Here is a 23,519-nt window from a genome sequence, read left to right on the forward strand (position 1 = left end):
AATAAATTCAACAATAAACGGTGTAATAACAAAAATACAACGATGATTGAAATTTTTATTGAATTGATATTCAATTAATTTTTGTGAAATTACTCCACTAGTTTGTTATAATTATTAATACAAAGGTCGAACACTCAGAAAAAAGTCCTTCGATCCGGCCGGATTCGAACCGACGTCTTCTAGCTTACCGTACCAGACGCTATACCAACTAAGCTTAGTTGCTTAGTTGGTTCGAAGTGGCGGGAAGCTTAGTGGTTCGAATCCGGCCGGATCGAAGGAATTTTTTGTGAGTGTTCAATCTTTGTATTACATAACAAACTAGTGGAGTAATTTCACAAAAAATAATTGAATATCAATTCAATAAAAATTTAAAATACAGCGAATAGCGACATATCTCGCCAGGACTGGTGTCCTGGTCGTATGTTACCAAGCTGTAAAGGTACTAACCGGGTGATAAATCTTTCATAGATTTCTCATAGATGGCGCTACGACTAAAAAGTCGTTGAAAAACAAATACACACGACGCAAGCACATAGAAAAATTCGTGAGGTCCACTGGTTTGTTCCGTTGCTTAGTTGGTATAGCGTCTGGCACGGTAAGTTAGAAGACGTCGGTTCGAATCCGGCCGGATCGAACGCAGCGGGGTGATGGAACGCAGCATTCTGAGCTTTAAACGCATTGACGGAGCGCGCAATACAATGCTGTGTTCTGTGACTGGCATTGCTGATGTGGGAAGCAAAACAGCCAGGCTTAAACGTGATTGGGCGTGGCATGTTAGCCGGATGTAACCTGAGAAGAGGGCGAACGTCGTCCCTCCTTGGAGGCGCGAGGATGAGAGGCGCCGGCGGGGATTACCGAAGTGTAGACGGGACGATCGAGGAGTGATAGGAAATCGAGACAGGAAATAGTGGAAGATTTTGGGGGACACCTTTGCCTAGCAGTGGAACACAATAAGTTAAATAAACAATGAAATAATAAAATCTGCGGTTAATTTAATTTTATAGTGCACTGACCAGTAATAGTTCGTATTGAAGAATGTAGTAACACGTTTAAATTTAGATTTACACTTTGGAGAATGGCTCGAAATTGGATTTCGAGCCATTCGGAAATCGTTTATTGAAGATCAGTGGGTCATTTTCTTCAATATTACAAGACTTCAAGCTGCTGCTTTAGTTGATTTCGCGATGCAATTCACTTTGCCAGTGCTTTAGAATGATAAACCAAACGTACCTAACTTTGAATTGTCAGTAATTCGATAAGAAGACATGCTGAAATCAGACGTAAGCGAAAGAAGAGACTTTAGTAGTCGTAGATCTCCTTGTGAAAGAGTTCGTCTAGATAAATACTGCCACCTAAATATTTCTGGCGCCAAATAGTAATGTGAACATTACTGCGGGAAGGATATGGGTGCTGGTGAAATTACAGGCACATGAGGCTTGACAATCTATGTCTCAGGATGATGGGCGCAGTGGTAATACCTACCTCCCAGATTTTATTTCTACTTCAAAGACTTATGAACACCTTGTGAGGTTTTTAAAGCTGTCGGGCTGGCGTGACGAACTACGAGAAAAGCCTCTTTTTACGAACTTAGAAGAACGCTAAGAAAAAGGTCGAATTATGATAATAACGTTTGCATGAATCCTTGCACTGGCTACAGCCGCTTAATCGAAACCAACCGAAAGGAGAGTTTTTTTTTCAAATTAATAATAATAATAATGTGCCAGACAACCACACATATAGAAAAGTTCATTCCTTAATTTGGTCCTGCCGGGAATCGAACCCGGAAGCTCCTCATCCAGCTCCCACAATAAAAACAAATTAAACATTCTGGTACATATGGCCAGCGGTTATGACATTATTATCATAATTCAAACTTTTTTAGCGTTGAAATATGTCCATGTTGGTATACGGAAATGTGGGCTTTTTCAAAGACACGGAACAATAACGTATTAAAAAACTGGTACAGAAAACACTAATCAAATTGTTGAATTTATATTGTTAAAATCTGTAATGCAATTGTGCAAGATACAGTCTAGGATACTAGATCAGTGTCGGTACAGCTCCAATGCCATTTACACGTTGTTGCCCCCAATGCAATCTTTCAATTACAGCGCGATAAATAACGCCCTTGTCGTAACAACATGTTTTAAGGTTACTCTTTACAGACTTAAGTACAACAAAACATAACGACTGTGAACTGGCAACCGGTACTATCTCAATTTTGACAACTTTACACAATGAAGAAAATTCTGGTTTATTAAACAAAACTACGTAGTGCATATGTAATAAAAATATTTTAAAACTACGTATTTTTATTTAATAAATTAGATGTTATATATTATACTATATATGACGTAAACAATATTTTTCCTCAACTGTAAAGTTGTCAAAATTGAGATAGACCCAATAGCCAGTTCACAGTCGATAAGTAAGTATTTGCAAAAAATTAAAAATAGTAACGTAGATAACTGCTATTAAAACTTGTTCCTTTAGGGTATTCCCTAAAATCAGATTAGATCTCTTGTTAAGAATCAAGCCTTGAACACGAGGACATTTTAGGAATTGGATTATATTTACTTTTACCAACGATGTGGGTATAGGAGTTGAATATACAGTCTTAAAAATTTACGATTGCAATTCCAATAGGTACCAACCCATGATACAAAACAAGATATCCATATTTATTCCTTATCCTAGTAAACTATGTATGTATACATACATATGTATGTATTAACTATTTAGTTTACTAGGATAAGGGCCTATCTATAGACCTCAACAAGAAAATGAATGCGGCGAATCACGCACACTAAGGCAAAGCGTATATCAGGCCAAAATCGTCACGTGATTTTTATTAGAAACTTCTGAATACAGCTTTAGGTCAATGATACAGCTGTATAATAAGGTAACAAGTAAAAAAAATACTAATTTGGTTTTTGCGTCCACTATTCATGAAATGCAGTGACAGGTTCTTAAATTTTATACGAAAATGAACATACATCTTTTTAAAAAAAAAATAAACGAACTTCAAAGGTTTATGAAATTTAATTTATTAGTCAAGATTTATTGAATATAGTTAACGCAAAATGGTTGAAATCCGATAAATCTTGATTTATTTGCTACCCTTAGAGATGGAATATTTTCTTCAAATTTAAATGGGACCAATACGAGGTATCCTCTTTCCACAATAAAGAATCATCAAAATCGGCTCACAAATGCCGAAGTTATCGCGTAGCATACACCCAAAAAAAAACAGTCGACTTGACAACCTTCTCCTTTTTTGAAGTCGGTTAAATATAATTACACATTCACGGCCGGTAGTGTTAAATGACTACTAGTATGAGCTTATAAGCAGCCAGCCAAGCTCCATGCAATTCACTTGACGTAGTAAAACTGAATTGCTTAAATTCGTATCATGACCTACACAAAGTTGAACGAGAATGGCATGGCAGGATGATGACTTTTACTTTTCATATGTTAATTAGTGTCTCTGGCTGGCTGGCTGACATCTAACAAGAGCGAGATGGAACTACATAATAAATCATAAGAAAGAAATAGACAGATGTACTATCCTGGGAGTGTTCAAGCACCATTAACGATTGTGTTCAAAATGAGAAGACTTATACTTTTTTTTATTAATTTTATTATTGATTATACTTATTGCGTTGTTTTGTAATATCGGCAACTTTTCAATCATACTTTACAATTTGTCGTACGTACGTACGTACGACAAATTGTGTATACGTACGTACAAAATTACGTGTCATGTGTAGTCATTATTAATGAAATTAATAAGGTGAGTTCGTACTTTGATAACATAATTGGAACGTATCTTGTATTCCTACATTTTCATTGATTCAAAGTAAAATTTGGCACTATTCAAAAGTTATTTCATGATTTTCGCCAAGTCAATAAAATTATTAATATTCCATTTAAAAATTGCAATAACGTTCATGCCAATAATTTATCAACAATACTTTAAAGATTGGAACCTCGAACTAAAACATTCAAAAAACGCTCAATAGCTAATTAATAGTATTTATTTATTAACAATTGGCTATATAGCCTAAAAAGACAACAAATAATTATGAAACTGGAAATATAATAAAACTTAAACGAAATTTGTTAAATGTGTAGCCACGGCGTAACTTTATTTGAATTGCTTACAAAAGACAGATGAGACCGCCATGTGTATGGCAAATGACACGTCATGATACGATTTTACTATGAAAGAAAAGGCGAACGGATTTCGAATGGGGAACGTAAACTGCATGGACAGTGAATTGTTTTTGTGAGGTCATACCTAGTCCGAATTTGACAGGCAATACAACTAACAAGCTTAAGTAGGATTGCTCTAAGAGCTCATAGTAGGCCCCCTAGATGCTAAATGATTAGTACCTTAAACAATATTGTTTCTCCTAATATCACTTTAAGTAAATATTTCCTTATGTTATAACTGATACAAAGACTAAACATAAAGAAAAACTTCTGACTGGATTCGAGCCAGTGTCTGTTACCAAAATGGAACCACAGCTCTTAACCAACTGAACTACAGACCGAGACATCAAACCTTACGAATTTCCTTACGTGTAATTCCTCAGATTGTCAACGCTAAGAAAATTTAATATAAAGTCATCATCGTCACAATCGATGATTCCGCCAATATCAAGTTAAGGAAGACATGCAGTTTTTACTCAAAATTTTAAAAGTGAATTTCGACAGAATTCGCTGAGGAGAATCTACACGAATTTGGTTTCACCGTATTAACGCCAAAACGACTTTACCTATGATGGTTCGCATTGACGTAATGGACTAATTAAATATACGACTATCAAGTTAATCACTTAAGAAGCAGATATTTGCATGCGCGATAGAGAAAACATTTTCAGCAATTGTAAAAACATTTTTAGCTCCAAATGATAAATACATAATCTTTTGCTTCAGCCTAATTACAAGCTTTTAACGACTTATAACAGATTACACGTTTTGCATGTATTATCGATGGCATTATCTACGAAGTTAATGTTTGTGGCTGTCAACATGGTCATACAAAAATATTCCAAAGTGGTAACCATTACCTATCGGATACGTTTTAATCGCCACATAGATTAGACGTGTCCATTAAATAAGTAGCTATCAATTACCGTACTTGTACCGATAATACTAACACTTTGATAATAAATTCGGCAGTGCTAATCAAGCCGTCAGAATGTGCGCGTGTCGCCAGAAGAAGTCCTTCCTCATAAAGGATATACTTGGCGACGTTTCTGTAAAAAACAAGACTTACACAAGTATCGATTCCCCTAAGCCACTAGCATGCAACAGAGCGACGAAACATACCGCCCTTGCGGTCGGCGAAGGAACAAAAGATAAGAATCCTAAAAACAATGTTATACTCGATGAAAAAGCCGTCAGATTCAATGTAGTATGCGAAGTTCAGAAAGAACTAGATCTCAACAGTGCCAAAGTTAATCTCGAGCAACGCCGGAACACTTACCCTCTTTATCCTACACCGGTAAAGGCCAATGCAGGCTGGCCGGTGCCAGCGTTTAGGATGAAAGACATTGTTAGCTATCCAATGGAACCACGACAATCGTTCAGTTACTTCAGCGACCCGATGTTGAATGCAGACCAGATTTTGAGGAATCAACTGGCAACTAACAGCTATCTGCCTCATCCGCTCTTACTACGACAGCCTTTGGGATTTGACAGAGGTGAGAATACATTCAAATAGAAAAGTATGTATTGCAAAAAAAAATAACTGCGTGAATCAAGCTTGTGTAACTATGCAGTTCATTTTTTTTTACTTTTATTTGCGTGATTTTTTTTTACTAGTATTCTATATACACCAATCTCTCATATCTGCGTAAATATATTCGATAGATATAGGCATAATCGTTATCTACCAAATAAATATTTTTTTTACGATTTACAAATCGACGATGAGCTGATAACATCCGAATAGACCAATAAAACAATAAATATATATGCACATGTCTAATCATATTTTATTATTACTGTGTACTATTTCCTTTAGGGTCACTGATACGAGTACCAATTGTAATGTATACGTAGGTACTTATTTATCTTTAGGTATAGTGCTAATCGATAATAAATCTTCATAATTTAATTTATTTTAATGCACTGATTACTTATACAAAACAACAAACATCATACAAACCCGAAGCATAAAATTGCAATAAACAATATTATATTTGATGAAAACATTATTATCATTTATTTAATGGGTATTTTGCACATTGTTCGCGATTGCAATTGGTATACAATATTCGTACGGTAAGCCACGCCTAAAATATACAATCAATAAAATTTCCTTGTTGAAAATTGTATCTTACATAATTTACATAGTGATGGATAATTAAGGAAGTAGTAGTTCTAGCTTAGAGTACCTGAGATTATTTATATATCGGCGTATTTACAAATGATTTATATATGAATGTAGGTACTTATTACGTATATATACATAGCATAAAATGAGCTATGCGAATTTTGCTGACTGCGCGAAAGTTTACATCTAGTGACACAAAGATGTGTTGCATACTAAAAAAAAACAATGTTTCTCATAATGGCAAAAACCAAAGTAATATAAAATAAAGTATTCTATAGGTTTAAGTTTGCATTATCTAAAAAGACTGCAAATAATCCCTAGTATTAAGCTGGTGTCGATCCAATCAGTCAATAAAATAGATAATTACATCAATGTGATAAAAATACTGTAGAATATCAAAACATGATAAGGCAATATTATGTATTTGTGGATTTTAGGCGTAACCACGTAAATAGGACCATCGTGACATCACTCACTGACTCATAAGCTATTACTTTAATAAATTTTTAGTGCTGTTTTTTTAATACAGTTTTAGAGTGACGGCGCTGTTACAGACACCGCACGATTAAGTTATTTTGCCTCTATTATATTAAAATACTTTCTCATTACTCTCAGGCTATCAGACTATTAGTTTCAACACCATAAAAAAAATCCATAAGTTACTTTCTCCACGACTGTACATACATCGTCACTACTTATTAATATTCCTGTCTTTCATGTGATGCACTATCACCATGAAAATAAGATGTATTTAATGAAAATAAGTTTGGTCATACTCGTATCTGTGCTGAAACTTTATATTTAGTTTTCAATGTTATACACCTGCAAGCTCATTTCACTTTCATACACTAACGAAAGGGAAACATAATGCTAATAACTTTATTTCTGCTGTCAAATAAATTTAAAATACACATAACTATACCAAGAGACAAATAAGTTCGCGAAGCAATAAGTTGCACACATTATTAAATCTAAGCCTTCGTTTGACTACAAAATTAGCTCTATTAAGCATTCATAGAAAAGATCTAGATAGTTAATAAAGCACGATAACATAAATCGCTATTACTAACACCCAATACAGCTATCTTATCAATCTAATGTATTTAAGTAGGTACAATATCGATTATACCAATCGATCAATGACATAAAGTGACATTAAAAAAATTTAGGCCACTATCATTTCCCGAAATAGACGGATAAATTCAGTGTTAATTAACGTACCCAATCAGTAGTGGTACCGCATAAGTTTCCGCTGTCATTGGCACGTACCCTACTATGGATGTGTTATGAATGACAGGTGAATTAATGTTTCCTGGTTGTAAACAGATAAGGCCGTCCAAAATAAATGTTTATTACTCATTATCCTATTGACACATTAATAAAAAAAGAGAATAAAAATTATATAAAAATATAATGAGAATAAGAATTATAGGTGCATATCACAGAATATTAACACTGTTAAACCACTACCACATGCAGTACATGTCGAAATGAACAATGTAATGGGTATTAAATTGTGTTCAACATTACGATGTTTTACTACCTTGGTATTTAATATTTTTTGTGAAATTACTCCAATAGTGTGTAATATTAACGCAAAGATCGAATACTAAGAACAATCCCTTCGATCCAGCTGGAATGGAACGAGTGCCTTCGGTACTGTATGCTGAAGGCACTGGTTCGAATGACACTGTAAGGAATATTTCTTAGTGTTCAATCTTTTTTTTTCTGTATTAATAATTACGAATATTGTAGTCGTACTTCCAAAATAATCTATCAAACTATTCTACAATGGAGTTAAAAAAAACTAAGCCTTCTAAGTACGTATATAATGCATTGCAGGTGGTCCGTCTTGCTGCGGAGGTTGGTGGGGGCTAAGCGGTCGTCGCAAAGGAGGGCAGGTGCGGTTCACTGCTACGCAAACCAGCGTCCTGGAGCGTCGGTTCAATGCCAGCAAGTACCTCAGTCCAGATGAGAGGCGCGCACTCGCCGCCTCCCTCAGACTCAGTGATCGACAGGTTGGCCCATTAAACTATTATACACTTTGTTGAGCGCAATGAGGGTCACGGTAGCAATGACTTAGCTTTTTTTCTATATTTGGAATAACATTTATTGAGCCAAGAAATAAAATCAGTAAAGAGTATAAAAAAAGCGACCTGAAAAATCATTCATCCCCTAATTTGCCACCCTTAGAGATGGAATATCTTTTTCAAATTTAAATGGGACCACATCTGAGGTACAATGTTTCAAATGAGAAAAAAATCATCAAAATCGGTTCATAAGAATTATCGCGTAACATACATGCAAAAAAAAACACAGTCGAATTAAGAATTTTTTGAAGTCTGTTAAAAACACAAGCTAACGGAGCATAATAGCACTTAAAATTTTAGCATGGAGCTTACGCCATATTATCAACGGTGTTAGTACTATTATAAGCATAATATTCAACGTTTATAAGATAAAAATCGCATGTCCTTGAACGACAGCCTCAATAGTCAATTAACCAAAAACGAGCGCCAATCACCTTATAAAGATTCCATATCAAATCACAATATTCCACCATTATCTTTGCAAGGGGATTTGTCACTAAAATAAGACTCAATTTATTTAATTCAGGCAGCCAATTTTCGTAACTATAGCATAATAAACTTTATGACAATTGTGTAAGGCAGACACCGCACCTTCTAGAGAATTCTCGTAGTCTTAGGAATTCCCTCAGCTACAATATCGTATCTAATTTGTACTACGTTACTCAATTAAGAAGTTTATTATGCTATGTAAAATTTCGTTACAAAAAATTCTCATCCATACGTCATGGCAATTCAATTTAATTGGATATCCGCGGCAAATTGAAAGGTTTCATTTTTTTCTTTTTTTTGTAAAAATACTATTTAGCTATCTTACGAGGACATATCGTGTCAAGTGGCAAACAGTAGTTTTTACTGCAAAACGTTTTAAAGAGAATGAGGCTCTTAATTAGGCATTTAAAATCAATCTCAAGTTTCAATAAAACATGTTGTATAAAAAACAAACGACGATACAACCTAATGTCTTTTACCATTGCGAGATTATTAGTATTATAAAGCATTGTTTGTAAAAATATCTAAATTCCAAAATATGGACCTTAAGTCCAAGTAAGACCTCTCATACCCATCTCCTCGCCTAACACTGTTACATCTGTATGCAAAGGTTCAACAATGGTAATTGATGGTGGACGATTTCCTATTGATCCTACTGCTTAAGACAAACAGTGAAGGAAGTTCTACCTCCACCAGGTATAAGGAGTGACAATTCAAAAATTACAATGAACAATTAATTGATGTTTTCAGGTGAAAACCTGGTTCCAAAACCGTCGCGCGAAATGGCGCCGAACGACTCCCGACTCGGCCGACGCCAGCAGCCCGCTCACCGTGGACGAGGGCTCTGACGACGATGTGCTAATCGCCGACGAAGAACAAACTTAATGACTACTGAAAACTTTCATAGCGATCCCCGCCACGGTGTGAAACTTTAAAGAATTCATTTCTTCTACAAACATTGGTGCCCAAAATAGCTAGCTAGCGCCACCTGTTCAGGGTCCGTAAAGGAAACTTGATATTGTGAGTTGGGATTGTAATACTAGAGAAATTGAATTTTAAAACGCGATACAGTCCCTATCGATTCCCGCAATCATAAACTATTTCTATGTAATCGTTCAAAAAGAGACAACTTTACAACGGCATTTCTTTACGGCGTAGAATATTGTAGAACAAATGAATTTCCCACAATAGATTTCGATATATCTCAGCAGTAGACAGAAGTAACAATTACAACAAACAGAATAAATGTAAATAGAAATCGAGTTCAAGCGCTGTAAATTTCGTCAAAGTTGCATCTAAATAATTCACGATAAACCTGGAACTGCGTCATTAATACCAAATAGACTTATGATATGTTAGTCTTTATCTCATTATTTTATAAAAATAATATATTATGTATAGATGCAATTACACCAGAGCGCTTTCACTTGGGTTCGAAGCATGCACCTGTCTTGTGTTATCCACTGGTGCTTGCCTTTGTCATGTGCTTTCAATTTGCTTTTTTTTACTTTATTGATGTTCTCCTAAACACACTAGAATAAGCGTCAAACGTTACTTGAAAGGGCAGATTGAAGCGCATCCGTGTAATTACAAATTACATTATTCATTGCCCTTTGTTGCTGTGCACAAAGAGAATAAATTCGTGGACCGGTAATCACTCAATTATGTAATAGAGTTATTTGCGGTTAAGGATCTCCTTTATTAACTGTCAGATTGCCAGTGACGATTATCATTCTGATAAATAATTCACAATCGACTTTATTCTACTACAATACGTGTAAGAGTATATTTTTAAGACGCATAGACAATAATTGTTTTAAATTTTAAATAATAGTTTTTTTTTTATAAATTCGCATGATTTGAAATGTGCTGTAAATAGCTTTATGCATTTAATTGTAGTTAGTACAAAGGTACGAGCATCGCAGCCTTGATGCTTAGTAGTTTTTGTATCTCAGAATGAAATGGAAGAACTTCCCCAGGTGTAGCTTTTGATGAGCATGAGACTGTATGTATTAGAAACTAACACTTTATATAAAGTAATGTAAAAAGTAGCGAAATTAAACTATGTTCTACGTACTGTAACCGTGTTTTGACTTTAAAACTTCCCTTACAATTTCTTCTCGCTTTGAATCTTTAGTCAACAAGAAAAATTTAATTTTAAATATAATTATTTCGTAATTATTTATAAAATCACGCAGGTCAGAGATCCCTAAAATAACACAACGATTATTTAAAAAAATTTATTAATAGAAAACAAGTGCTTAGGGAAAACTTCAAAACAAAACAAACTCTTAACACCCTTAAAGTGGACAATAGTAAATAATAATTTATTTTATTTACACCTTAACATTTTATGAAGACCACCCGAAAAAGACAGAAGTATTTTCACTTAGGCCGTATAAAACAGTTTGTCAATAGACTCACATTTTCATATAATTTAAATTATCATAAATTATTTATTAAAATCCTCATTGACGAAGTGAAGAAAATACAATTTGAGAAATAATTAGTTATAAAAGTATTTTAAAATGTCATTTGCGCTTGATACACTAAAAGTATTTATTATATTACTAAAACATATATTACTAAAAGTACTTGTAGAATCATTAAAATGTATGTATATAAAATAGACACCAAGTGACAATGCTACCAAACTGTATTGAAAGATAATTATGTACACGTTACTACGTGAGATATGATATTGGCAAAGTCTACCTTTATACGACTTATTATTTAAAAATCTACATGTTCAAGGACTACCAAGTAGCTACTATAACCGAAATAAGTATAGTCCTAGCTTTAAACTGTTGTACTTTACGCAACATACATAATTCCTACTGTCCTTCAAATGTTCATTTCAGAAATACGTCACTTAAACTAAATCCCGTGGCAGTGTAATAAATAAATCGTTTATCAAAATAACTTTACCAACAACCAATCAATTAGAAAAGACGAAAATGTTTTGAAAAAAATCGTTAAGAATAACAGTTACAGAATAATTATTCCTTATTCGTCCTAAATTAATAAATCTTGTTATTTCATCACAAATTGACTGATTTCTTAAACGTCACATTTTGTTTTTAATATGCTTATAATTTTAGAATTATAAATATAGGTTCGTGAAAATCTGATAACGCGTTCGCCAAAGCAGACTTACTTATACTTATTTCAGACCACATAATAAATCCTAAAAATTAAATAAATAAAAGGGATGAATAAAAATTGTAGAATCAGTCAGTTGGAAGCATAAAGGGACGAATATGGAATCCGTTAAATAAGGGAAGAATGAACAATAGTTTTTACTCAGCTTTCCTGAGTGCGCCTCTGGCTCTCCATGCTTTGAGCAAGTTGTACGAGAAGTAGAGCTGGAAGAAGTGCACCTGGGACACCACCATCACGAACGCGTACCATAGTAATCCATATGGGTATCCCTGGATAAAGGAACAATATATAAATAATAGCTAACATTGTCACATTATGTGGTGCACTGTTTTTATTTTTTTGCTGTGTCCAATCTTTGCACAAATGCTGCTCTCCACAAAGCCATTGGAAAAATGTTACTCGATGACATTATTTTAAAGATCTTTAGTCAATAGTAGTAACAATCTAATATTAGATCCTTGCCTATGAAATTGCCAATTGTAAATACTGGGAAGTTTGAAGTTCGATATCTTTCACTTTACTTAGAGTCTCAAATTAAAATTACAATTATATAATGATATTTGCTTTAAAAAATCAGTTATTCATTATTTTTTTCTGTGACCCCGGAAAAATCGAAATTGCGTCTGTTTTACGAATACAAGTTCCGTCGTGGCACCAGCACAGCACAGACGGCACGCAATATCAACGATATGTGTGGACCAGCTAACGCAAGTAAGAGCGCATTGCGTTTTTGGTTTCATCGCTTCCATTCTGGAAATTTTGATCTCAATAATGATAACGAAGAATTTAGTATAGTGGAAGCAGATTCATCTTAAACCACGTCGTAATTAGCAGTAGCCTTCAACGTAAGTGACAATACGATATTGATTCATTTGCCTCAAATTGGAATGACAAAAACCTAAGAAAGTGTGTGCCGTATGAACTCACTGAACAACAACAACAAAATCGCGTCGAAGCTTGCCTTAACTTGTTGGATAGGCACTCAAATGAGGGAATTCTAGATCAGATTGTCAATTGTGATGAATAGTGGATCTCGTATGATAATCGAAACCACACAGGAGGAAGTCAAACCATGTCTCAAACGCAAATTGAATCAAAAGCTGCTTGTGTGTGTATGGTGGACCTATAGCGGTATTGTTCATTACAGCTTCTTGAGACCTGGCACATCAATTACTGCAGTGGTGCACTGTGAAGAATTGAAAGTGATGATGGACAATCTGGCTGTCAAACAACCTAGACTTGTCAATTGCTCTAGTAGACTCATTCTCCACGCCAACACTTGCCCACACTGCACATCGGACCTTCTCAAAACTACAGGAGTTACAACTGAAAACTCTCCGTCACCCACCATATTCACTAGACCTTTTTTCGGAATTTGGATAAATTTTACAGGGAAAAAATTTCAAATCCGACGGGGCAGTGAAAAATGCCTTTACACAGTTCCTTTCAATTCCTATAGCAGAGGCATCAATGAACTTCCATTAAAATGGCAAAAGTACATCGACAATAATGGTCAATATTTGGATTAACTAAATATATACTTTTCATTAATTTTCATTTTTACAATTCTCTCTATATAAAACGGCAATTTCATAGCTGCTACGGACCTAATAGTTTCTGTGATAGAAATTCATATGGCAATCCACATATCGTCGGGTATAGTGTAATTAAGCGTAATTAGCATTTCATTATGAATCTTCATTTTGGTAATTTAGATGCCAAATCAAGTTCGAATAAACGTCGTGGTAACCAAATCAGCGTGATTTACGGGAATTTATTGTTATTAGCCCGTAACAACGTAACGTGACGAGATAAATAAATTTTTACTGTGCAAAAATAACTCGTAAACAAAGTCGTAGCCATTGAAATAACAAAGTAATAACGTTAAATCCCTCTACTATTAAATTTGAATTAGAGCAGACACACGCATTTTACCAATACTACATACGCGGGTATGCACTATCCCCGACGATATTTGGATTTCGAAATAGAAACAATTTACAATCATATCATTAACTACTATTTTTTAAATCATATCAATTTCAAGGTCATCTCCTTATCCCTTTATATTGGAATAAATCCGCGCACGTTCCTGTATCGTTTTTTCACCGTTTATATATTAGTCTAGAACTCGGAACATTTTATAATAGCATAATTATCATGTGATCTATATTCTCAAAATATTTTTGTAGATGAGTTGAAATTGGTTTTCATTTCTGGTTTATTTATCATTCATCATAATTTACTACCTGCCACATCTCTATATCCACTTCGGAACTATCATCACTGTCGTCGTCTCTAGTGAGGTACCTCCACACGTCGCCGCAGTAGTAGAGCACGCAGTACAGCAGTGGACCAAACCCCATTATTGTAATACCATACATGTATCTTCGTATCAGCTTTATGTTGTTGCGCCTGATTGCAGCCAGAGCCACAAACGAGCACAGCAATGATAAACCCCAGATGTACTCCCACCAAAGAGGCTGGAAAACACAGTTTTCAAATCGTAATTGTTTGATCTACAGTTTTACAGTGCAGGCTGTACAGTGATATAAAGCACTCGTTAATTATTAAATATATTTCACATATTAATTATCACTAGCAAATACAAGCTACATACTCATTCACCAGCACACGCAACATTTAAGCACAAATTTTTGGGTTAATACTAAAAGTTTACAGTGTCTATGAGTTGAGAATTTTCTGTCTAATTGTAATGTTTATTACAATTAGACGGAAGATTCTCAGCACATAGACACTGTAAACTTTTAGTATCTACAACCTAATAAATGGGTTGTAAAACTATCATCATCATCAGTCTATCGCGGTCCACTGCTAGACATAGGCCTCTACGAAGGATTACATATTTTACGAATTTCAGATTGACTCAAGATAGATGCGCCAGCAACCAGCATTAAGGACTTTCTAATATCCACTATTTAAGAACTATTATAAGCAGTTAAAAATGGAAAGATACAGTCATGTAATCATAAAAATTATGATACTGAATTAATTGAACCACAATCCCGTTCATTTCCCCAGTGCACCCAACATAGCCCTATGTTGAGTGTGTGCATTATTATTATTATTACTTCCAAGGAACAACAACCTTCATCAGCTGCAGTAATAGTAAAAAACATTCGCAATTCAGCATTTATTCTCAATAGTAAAATACACAGGGCAAAACTCAGGTTTTTCTGGTTACACAGATTAAATATCTAATCAACATTAACATTCTCATTTTCAATTACACATATATTTCAAAGCTTTTTATACTTTTCACAATATATTTATTGTGGCCCTAAACTCTAAGAAAGATTAAAATATGGACAAAAGCATCCTACTTGGAAGCCAGTTTAAAACTAAGGACAAAATGTTAAATCCTATACACAAACATAAACCAGAAAGCAAATCATATGCAGTTGTCGCAGTTGCATTGTGTCTGCATGTTACCTATGCACCAGTAGTCATAACTAACAGAAGTTACAACTACACCATTTGTGGTTGTAAGTTATTTTATAGAAAGACATAAATGCAACTGGAAAATTGAGTTGCATGCCTGCGGCTACTTAAAGGTTTCAGAGTCTTAATATGGTTCCTACTCACACAGCATTGTAATTTTATTTTATATGTAACTTGAAAGTAAAACCATAATGCAAGAGAACACGTAAGCAATTGAGTCTTGTATTATTCAGTAAAATAAATTGTTGAAATATTCATTTTGAATGAGAACAGTGATCAATATGACAACAAACAGAATGGAAACATGTTCACAAGCAGTAACACAACAATTAAATAGAAGTAAAGTAATGATAAATAGGATTTATGTTCAATGTCAGCAGCTATTTAGTAAGTGATTTAACATTGAATTGCATTTTGGCACAAACTCAACGAGGAAATTTTGTAAAGATCTTTGGTTTACGATACAATAAAGGGATGCCACCCGTTTGTATTGGAGCAGCTCTGTAGAGAGTACAGCAAACATATAACACAGTTGATACAATGGCAAAATTAATTAAAGGATAACAAGTGAGATGAAACTCTAGCTGTTACCTGAGGTATCTGCAACTCTTCTATCTCCAATATAAAGATGTCAAGCTTATCCAGTATATCTGAAGAAAGCTTTGCTAGCATCACCAGAAACAGAGAGTGATGAAAGAATATGCAGTACTTCAATCTCGACTTGTTCAAAGCACTGGAAACATAACATTGCTGTCATCAAAATCACTGACCAACAACAATTCAGAGAATTACATTATGTACTCAAGCCAATATCAAAATGTAGGGTGAAAAATCTGTAATGTAACTAGCAAAGTTTAATTCATTCTGCCAAGGTTTTTTTTAAATAAAAGGCGCGAATATTTTGCTATCGATCGCTTGTCTAAAAATAATTTGGCGGTACATAACGACACGAAACAACTTTCGCATTACAATGTGACAATAAACTTACATTCTTACTACTTCCCCGTTAACTGCAAAGAAGGAATAGCCGTCAGAAACTCACCTTATTTGATATTGAGCTGCTATTTTCTCCCTATGCTCAAAGTCTGCTCCATTCGTACCCGTCACCATAATACCGCCCCGTGAAGCCATTTCTTACCACGAACTACCGCACGAATTGTCACAAATGATATTTGAAGCAAATAGGAATTATTCTAAAGACATTATTCAGTTATTTTCTGTTTAGATTTTTATTTTTCGATCAATCCATCACTGGAACCTCACATGCCAAACGTAAGAAGGAGTGAGCGAGCGAGCGAATTTGGCAGATGCCAAAAATGCCAACTCTTCAATATGTTTCTTTCTACGCAAAGTTTTAAAAAGGAAAACGTGTTTGCTTTAGCAAAATACCATAGAGGATTGAAAAAAAGAGATACGATCTTCCTTTTTCAAAAGCAGATTTTTTATTTTTTGTTCATTTGCATTCCTAAGTAGTATAAATCATTGAACTTTATTGTTTGTAACCACAATGAAATATATGCAATGAGGGTGGCTGGATGGAATAATTTGAAATGAACCTAACCACGCCCACGTGGAAGTAAATTTCATGTTGGGATTTGGACAGACTCAACATCGTCTCTATACAGAGTACTAAAAAAACCGACCTCAAAAGTACGTGGAACTACGTCTATTTGCCAAGTTTTATTGAAATATCCCGTAGTTCGCCACTATACGGGACTTGACACAGGAGATAATAAAAATCGGTTCTCACTACTCAAAGTATATTGAGAGAGAAAAGGGTTTTGAATTGGAGAATAGCAAAATAAAAAAAATAATTGGTCCTTATAATTAAATTTAGACGCTGTTTATAAAAATGAATCTTTATGCGTGAACAGCCATCCTTGGAGGTGGATGATTTTCTTCAAAATGAAATGGGACCACTATAGAGGTGTCCTCTTTCCAACAAAAAAGAATCATGAAAATCGGTTCACAAATACCGGAGTTATCGCGTAACATACATTTTTTTTAAATCCTCCTTTTTTGAACTCGGTTAAAAACCAAGATGGCACGATATGACGCCAACAATATACTGCAACGAAGATTAGATCTGAAAAAAATATTTCCTGTGTATTTTGTTTATTTCAATGGGCGTCTACACTGTTTTTTCTAGGCCGCTTCGAGTGCGTGTCCACAGAGTCACTGCCGTGACGAATAGTTCGTATCACTTAAATACGTGAGTTATCCGTTAGTTCAGTTCACAACGTTTAAGGTACGTACTCGTGAAACGTGAAGAAGAAAAAGAACTACACCAAGAAGAAAAAGATTTTGGGTGAATTACCTTGGGAAGTCTTCCGAAGCATCCCGAAGGCTACTCGTCAGCCTAAGCATAAGCATAAGCTTGCCGCGGTTTTCTTTCTGTACCTATGACTATTGTAATTGATATTTAAATTATAATAATATCATGAAATCAAGAATTATTATTATTGTTTATTTTGTATTTTTTTTAATTAATACAATTTTATATTTTCATATTTGTAAAATTGGCACACTACGTCTCCCGCTCCGATTAGCTTTCCTCTAACTCTAAGGTTGTCTGGAAGAGATCGAGACCTTGGCCTGTAGCGCCGTTAAATGCGATGCGATGAGTGAAGAAAACGAAGAGACGCCTTTACCCTGCTCAATATCAGTAACGGTTGAAAAACGAAATGAATGCACAGGAGCATATCGTTCGATATCAATGTAACCCACGTCAATATTACGATTTCCCCGATTACAGGGTTATCGTAAACATACAAAGGTTACGTACATAGTTGTGTCATACAATAAAAAAACGTCACAAAATTTGAACGTACGGCTATAAATGATGGCAATAATCATAAAGAGTTGAATAATCTCAGTACAGAGTACTAAAAAAACCGACCTCAAATGTCATTCGTCCCTTAATTTGCCACTCTTGCAGGTGGAATGTTTTATTAAAATTTAAATGGGATCACTTCTGACCCCCTTTCCAATAAAAAGAATCATCAAAATCGGTTCACAAAGTTATCGCACAAAACAAAGTCGTGAATTGAGAAACTCCTCCTTTTTTTGAAGTCGGTTATAAATTGAGGATATACATTGTCTAACATGCGGTATGAAATACCGATTCCTAAAAAATTTCACTCATTTTCATTAAAAAAACATGCTAAATAAGAATCTTCTACGACATGTTGTACTATAGAGACCACAGACCACATTTACTTCCGTGATAGAGACCAACACTAATGCAGGCACCACCTTTGTTTTCTTAAACAGATTTTAGCAATCGGCTACACTATTGCCATGGACCAATAAATAATTCAAGTGAAATTATTCAAGGATATTCAAGAATAATTCAAGGGAATGCTTTGATAAATTTTAGTTCGTCTATGTAAAACAAATTAGTTACAAAAATAGCTATTTGGTACTCATCGCGACCAATAGGTACCTACTCTCTATGAAATCAAACTACACTTGTAACAAGCACAACTTTAACATGCAATTAGTTCCATCACGCCACTGCTAGATGGATGGATGACTTCAATAGTATAAGTCATCTCATATATTTTGAATTGTTAGTGCTTTCTGCTCGTGCTCAAGTATTTAAGAGATTCCGTCCAATTTCTGCTACTTTAAGATTTGGCGCTGAGCTGTGTGCTTTCACACCAGTGAGACATACTATTGGGTCCTGAACCCTGTAAATTTACCCTTTTTGATATTAGAAAACATAAATCTACAGTCAAATAATTAAGTACCTCTCAATTTTTCATTCTTTTTTTTTCAAGTCAAAATCGGACATTTCTAATAACTAATAAATATTTTGATGAATCTAGAGTGGCTTTGTGACTTGGAGTAAATTAATTTGCTCTTGGATTAACTATTTCTGTCTTATAACTAAAATATACTTTTTTTATCGATTTAGCTCGTGAAAATTTTCGTAGTATGATTTTCTACGACTTTAAGCGTCATTTAACAGGTCAGCAGAGCTTCGCTCGGCTTCAATATGCTTTTGACGATGAAGCACCATGCAAGACGACTATTTATAGCTGATTTGCAGAATTCAAACGCGGTCGTGTGAATCTGTGACGAATTCCGTAATGGTCGCCCATCCACTGCTGTGAACAACAAAAACATCGATGCTGTGCGCCGTATGATCAAAACAGATAGACATGTGACATACCATGAGATTCGGGCATCTTTAGGCATAGGCATGAGTTAAATACAATCAATAATTTGGGTGTGAAAAAGCTGTGCTCTCGGTGGATCCCACACAATTTGAGTGAGACTCAAAAAACGGAACGGAACGGAACGTCACTTTGTACCAACGCGATTCGGTAGAGTGGTATTTTTGTAGAGTGGACATTAGAGATTGTGCTAATCGTTGCTGGGGTTTTAAAAGTAGGTAAATATAAAATTCCACTGAATTTTTCTGATAGATAATTACCCAGACTTCATTTTCATCAGTATGTTATTGAATCAGACTATATATTTTTATTTCTCGTGTTAATCTTATGTCTGCTACTATTTTTAATAAAAATATTACTATTAACATTTTCGTAAATGTTGAAAGCTGAAATCAACCAATCTGGCTGTTTCGACTTCTGAAAGTTCATATTTTTTAATCGCGTACATTGCAGAGCTGCGTTTTGATAACTGACTTACTTATGGACCCCAATGCAATTTAGCATCTTAAGTTACACCTAGAAATACAACTGTATCTACAAGGTTCAATTTTTCGTTTCTAACCATAATGTTTGTGTCCGTCTGCTTAACATTAGGTAAATATGTAAATTTCACCCAATTTGTTTTTTTTTGCTTATTATGAAGCAGGTTATTAACAGCGAACCAATCTACTACTTTAGATATAGCTTTGTTTATATCGTCGTAGGAACTTCATTTACGCCATGTAAATATTTGTTTCAAAAGAAATAACAGAAAAATATTAACGGTTAATTATAAAATACCGCTGATGAATAGATACAACAATAATCTCATCAGAATGTAGATACTGTTATTGCATAGACGGTGCATAACTCCGCTTCATAGATTAATATAACAAACAATTTCATGTAAGAACATAATCATAATTATGGAAAATTACAAAACTGACTTCGTGAAGCATTCATAATTTTCTATTAAAGCTTAATAGTGTAATAATGAAGTCTCATTTAGGTAAATACCTTGTAATTCATTTAATTATAATTTTAAGGAAATTAGAAATTCAAAACTTGAGTAAATATATATTGTATTTATCTGCTATCAAATATTCAATATTTTTTTAGTGGCGATTTAACATTTTTTATCTATGATTTCATATCATAAGACGTATCTCTACGTGTCTCTAGAACCTACGCTTTTTTATTAGACTCTTTTTTTTGTTGACCCGGGGACATCTGCTATCAGATTCCCCGTCGCCGCGGGAGCAGAGCCGGGACTATGTGGGACTGCGCTGAACCCTGAAGGAAGCAGCCCGACCACATTAAACCACCTGAATGTTCCTCCTCTTCACTGCAGATGGAGGTACGGTTACGCTATTGCACTCGTCCGCGCCCCCATCAGCGGCTGGCCGCATCCTGCGCAGCCCCACATAGCAGCGAGAAGGAAGACACATCGGTCCCCAGACTCCAAATGTGAGGCTCGCTGATCACCAGACGAACTTTCCATCCCAGGCCCCTCTATGCTGGGCAACAAACTCCCCCGAGTCCGCTACCCATGGGCCATGGGGGACCAGGACAGCAACCACTCAACTGTGAAGTTCAGTGGCTGCTCTCCCAGCCCCCGCGGCGGGTCTATTGGCTGGCTCCGCCGCAACATCTAACTCACATCCGAGTCCCTTAGAGCGCTCAACGCACGGGCCAACTGCCCATGTTGGACCGCGGAGGATAGGACCAGCGGCAACGACGCGAGTCTCAACCCGCGACCCCACTGCCACTGCATCACCCTAAGCAGTACAGCCTCGCCAGACTGGCGGAGGACAAGACGAGCGGCAACGTCACATCTCTGCCTCCGCAACCCTCCTCCCAGCATCCGCGCGGTCCCGCTCGGCCGGACCAAGACCAAGATGAGCCCGCACGGAACACCGTCCTTTTCGCCCTCTTCTTCTTCTAGCCTACCACTATCGACCGGCCCCGTGGGTTCCTCTTAGCCTCACCGTGGGAAGAAATCGACCACGGGCTTCTGAGGCCCTGAGAACTGATTTAACTTTATGTCCTGAAAACTCTTTTTCCATCCTCTAAGTGAAAACCACATCCTGTTCTTTATTCTTAGAGGATGGAAAAAAATAAAGGGAAGGAGCTGCCCTAACGGAATAAACGTACATACTTAAACCACAATTCTAACACACATGGCGGATTTAGTGCTGTACCATAATCATAGATAAGTCAATATCAACATGCAAATGTATGGCTTGAATGTTGAAACTGTTTTTTATGTTTGCAAATTTGTATACACATAGATTACTGTGATGAAAGCATAATTAATCCTAGGCTATTATTACAAGACTAGTAATGAGCCATTATAATCAAAATTAAATATAAAGTTATTTACCAATAAATGTAACGATGGAATTGCATAATCATGTAATCTTAACTAGATTCAAATTTCTCTTAAAATTTGACTCTTCAAAATGGAGCAAACAAACGAGAAGATGGTATTTGATCCAATGTTTCTGTTTGGCAGTCATATAATTTCCAACCATTATTTCTTTCTTTTTTCATTTATAGGTAAACTATAATAATAATGAAATAATAAAAACCTCGTAGTGAATTGTTTCAATAACAGAATATCGATAATATGTCTGCTTACAAGAACAACACTATCTCAAAATAATCGTCAGCAATCATCAAAATATACTAACAAACAGGCAATCTAAAGTAACCAAAGCAAAATTCGGCAAGACTTATGAATAAACTACTTAAATGAGTCCAACTACATGAGATATTTGGGCTATTGTATGATTTATAGACAGAAAAATAACACATGCCGCTGTAATGTAACATTCGGTTGATTTCCGCTTTTTTCTGCTACCGCACCCCTTAATACTGCAGTGTCAATATTTTTTTTATTACAATTCTAACACGTGGAAAAACATTTGTTTTGACATTTGATGCACTTCCCTTTGACAACCGTATCATGTACCCTTAGACTATGAAAACTAAAGGACATGTTATATTGACATATATAAATCAGACGTTATATGTATATGATGCATTTCGATGTTCAAAACATAAGCATGTTATTGTCTTTAACTATTGCGTACCGTTTTAAGCCAAAAGAGATAGCATTACATTTTGGTCTGTGTCGAACACGGAAATCGAAAATACGCAACGTCATCTTAAATGCCAACCGTGTCCGTTTCGCAGTACATGAGGTAAATGATACGGTTGTAAAAGGGAAGTAAATGACATGTCAAAACAAATGTTTTTCCAAGTGTTTTATTGAATTATTCGCATGTATTGTAATAAAATGGACAAAAATATTGACAGTGAGAACAATTAAGTATTAATAAAAATTCGTCGCTGCAGAATTACGGGATGTAGCATTAGAAAAAGCTAAAATGGAACCAATGTAACATTATACAGCCACGTGTTATTTTTCTGTCTATAAATCACACAAAAGCCGAAATATCTGATTTAATTAGACATATTTATGTATTTTATTTATAAATCTTGCCAAATTTTACGTTGGTTTCTTCAGATTGCCTATTTGTTTATATATTTTGATGATCGTTGTTAACGATTATTTTGAGATAGTGTTGTTCTTGGAAGTGTACAGATTAGGGTGAATATCTCATGCGTAAATTTTGCGAGTCCAGGCTGAGAAACCAGGTATAAAGTGAAGAAATATTAATGATTTATTTTTTATAGTTTAATTAGACGTAAAATGAGTTTAGGGCAAGAATTTCAGAAAATTAATTGTACAACAATAATTAATAAAAAATATTAATGTCCCGATTTTCAATTTTGCTGGTGTGT

General features: G+C 35.1%; 2 protein-coding genes across 3 annotated transcripts; one reads left to right on the plus strand and one right to left on the minus strand.

The window, feature by feature from the left end:
* The first annotated feature begins 5,187 nt into the window (after positions 1 to 5,187).
* Positions 5,188 to 10,748, plus strand: LOC113239479 (transcription factor LBX1). Of its 2 annotated transcripts, XR_003311189.1 has the most exons (4): positions 5,188 to 5,711; positions 8,189 to 8,364; positions 9,676 to 9,860; positions 10,082 to 10,748. XR_003311189.1 is itself a non-coding variant. In XM_026476510.1 (3 exons), the coding sequence occupies exons 1-3, from the start codon at positions 5,207 to 5,209 to the stop codon at positions 9,808 to 9,810; spliced, it is 816 nt and encodes a 271-aa protein (XP_026332295.1). In that variant the 5' UTR covers positions 5,188 to 5,206; the 3' UTR covers positions 9,811 to 10,743. The 2 variants fall into 2 exon arrangements, 1 of the variants encoding a protein (XP_026332295.1); XM_026476510.1 differs by having other exon boundaries at positions 9,676 to 10,743.
* Positions 10,749 to 11,499: 751 nt separating this feature from the next.
* Positions 11,500 to 16,834, minus strand: LOC113239384 (protein jagunal). Its single transcript, XM_026476368.1, has 4 exons — positions 16,592 to 16,834; positions 16,141 to 16,282; positions 14,337 to 14,570; positions 11,500 to 12,356 (listed from the first exon to the last, which is right to left on the minus strand). The coding sequence occupies exons 1-4, from the start codon at positions 16,678 to 16,680 to the stop codon at positions 12,225 to 12,227; spliced, it is 597 nt and encodes a 198-aa protein (XP_026332153.1). The 5' UTR covers positions 16,681 to 16,834; the 3' UTR covers positions 11,500 to 12,224.
* Between the last annotated feature and the right edge of the window lie 6,685 nt (positions 16,835 to 23,519).

The sequence above is a fragment of the Hyposmocoma kahamanoa genome, unplaced genomic scaffold (genome assembly GCF_003589595.1).
Source record: "Hyposmocoma kahamanoa isolate Upper Pololo Valley unplaced genomic scaffold, ASM358959v1 99879, whole genome shotgun sequence".
Taxonomy (NCBI): Eukaryota; Metazoa; Arthropoda; class Insecta; order Lepidoptera; family Cosmopterigidae; genus Hyposmocoma; species Hyposmocoma kahamanoa.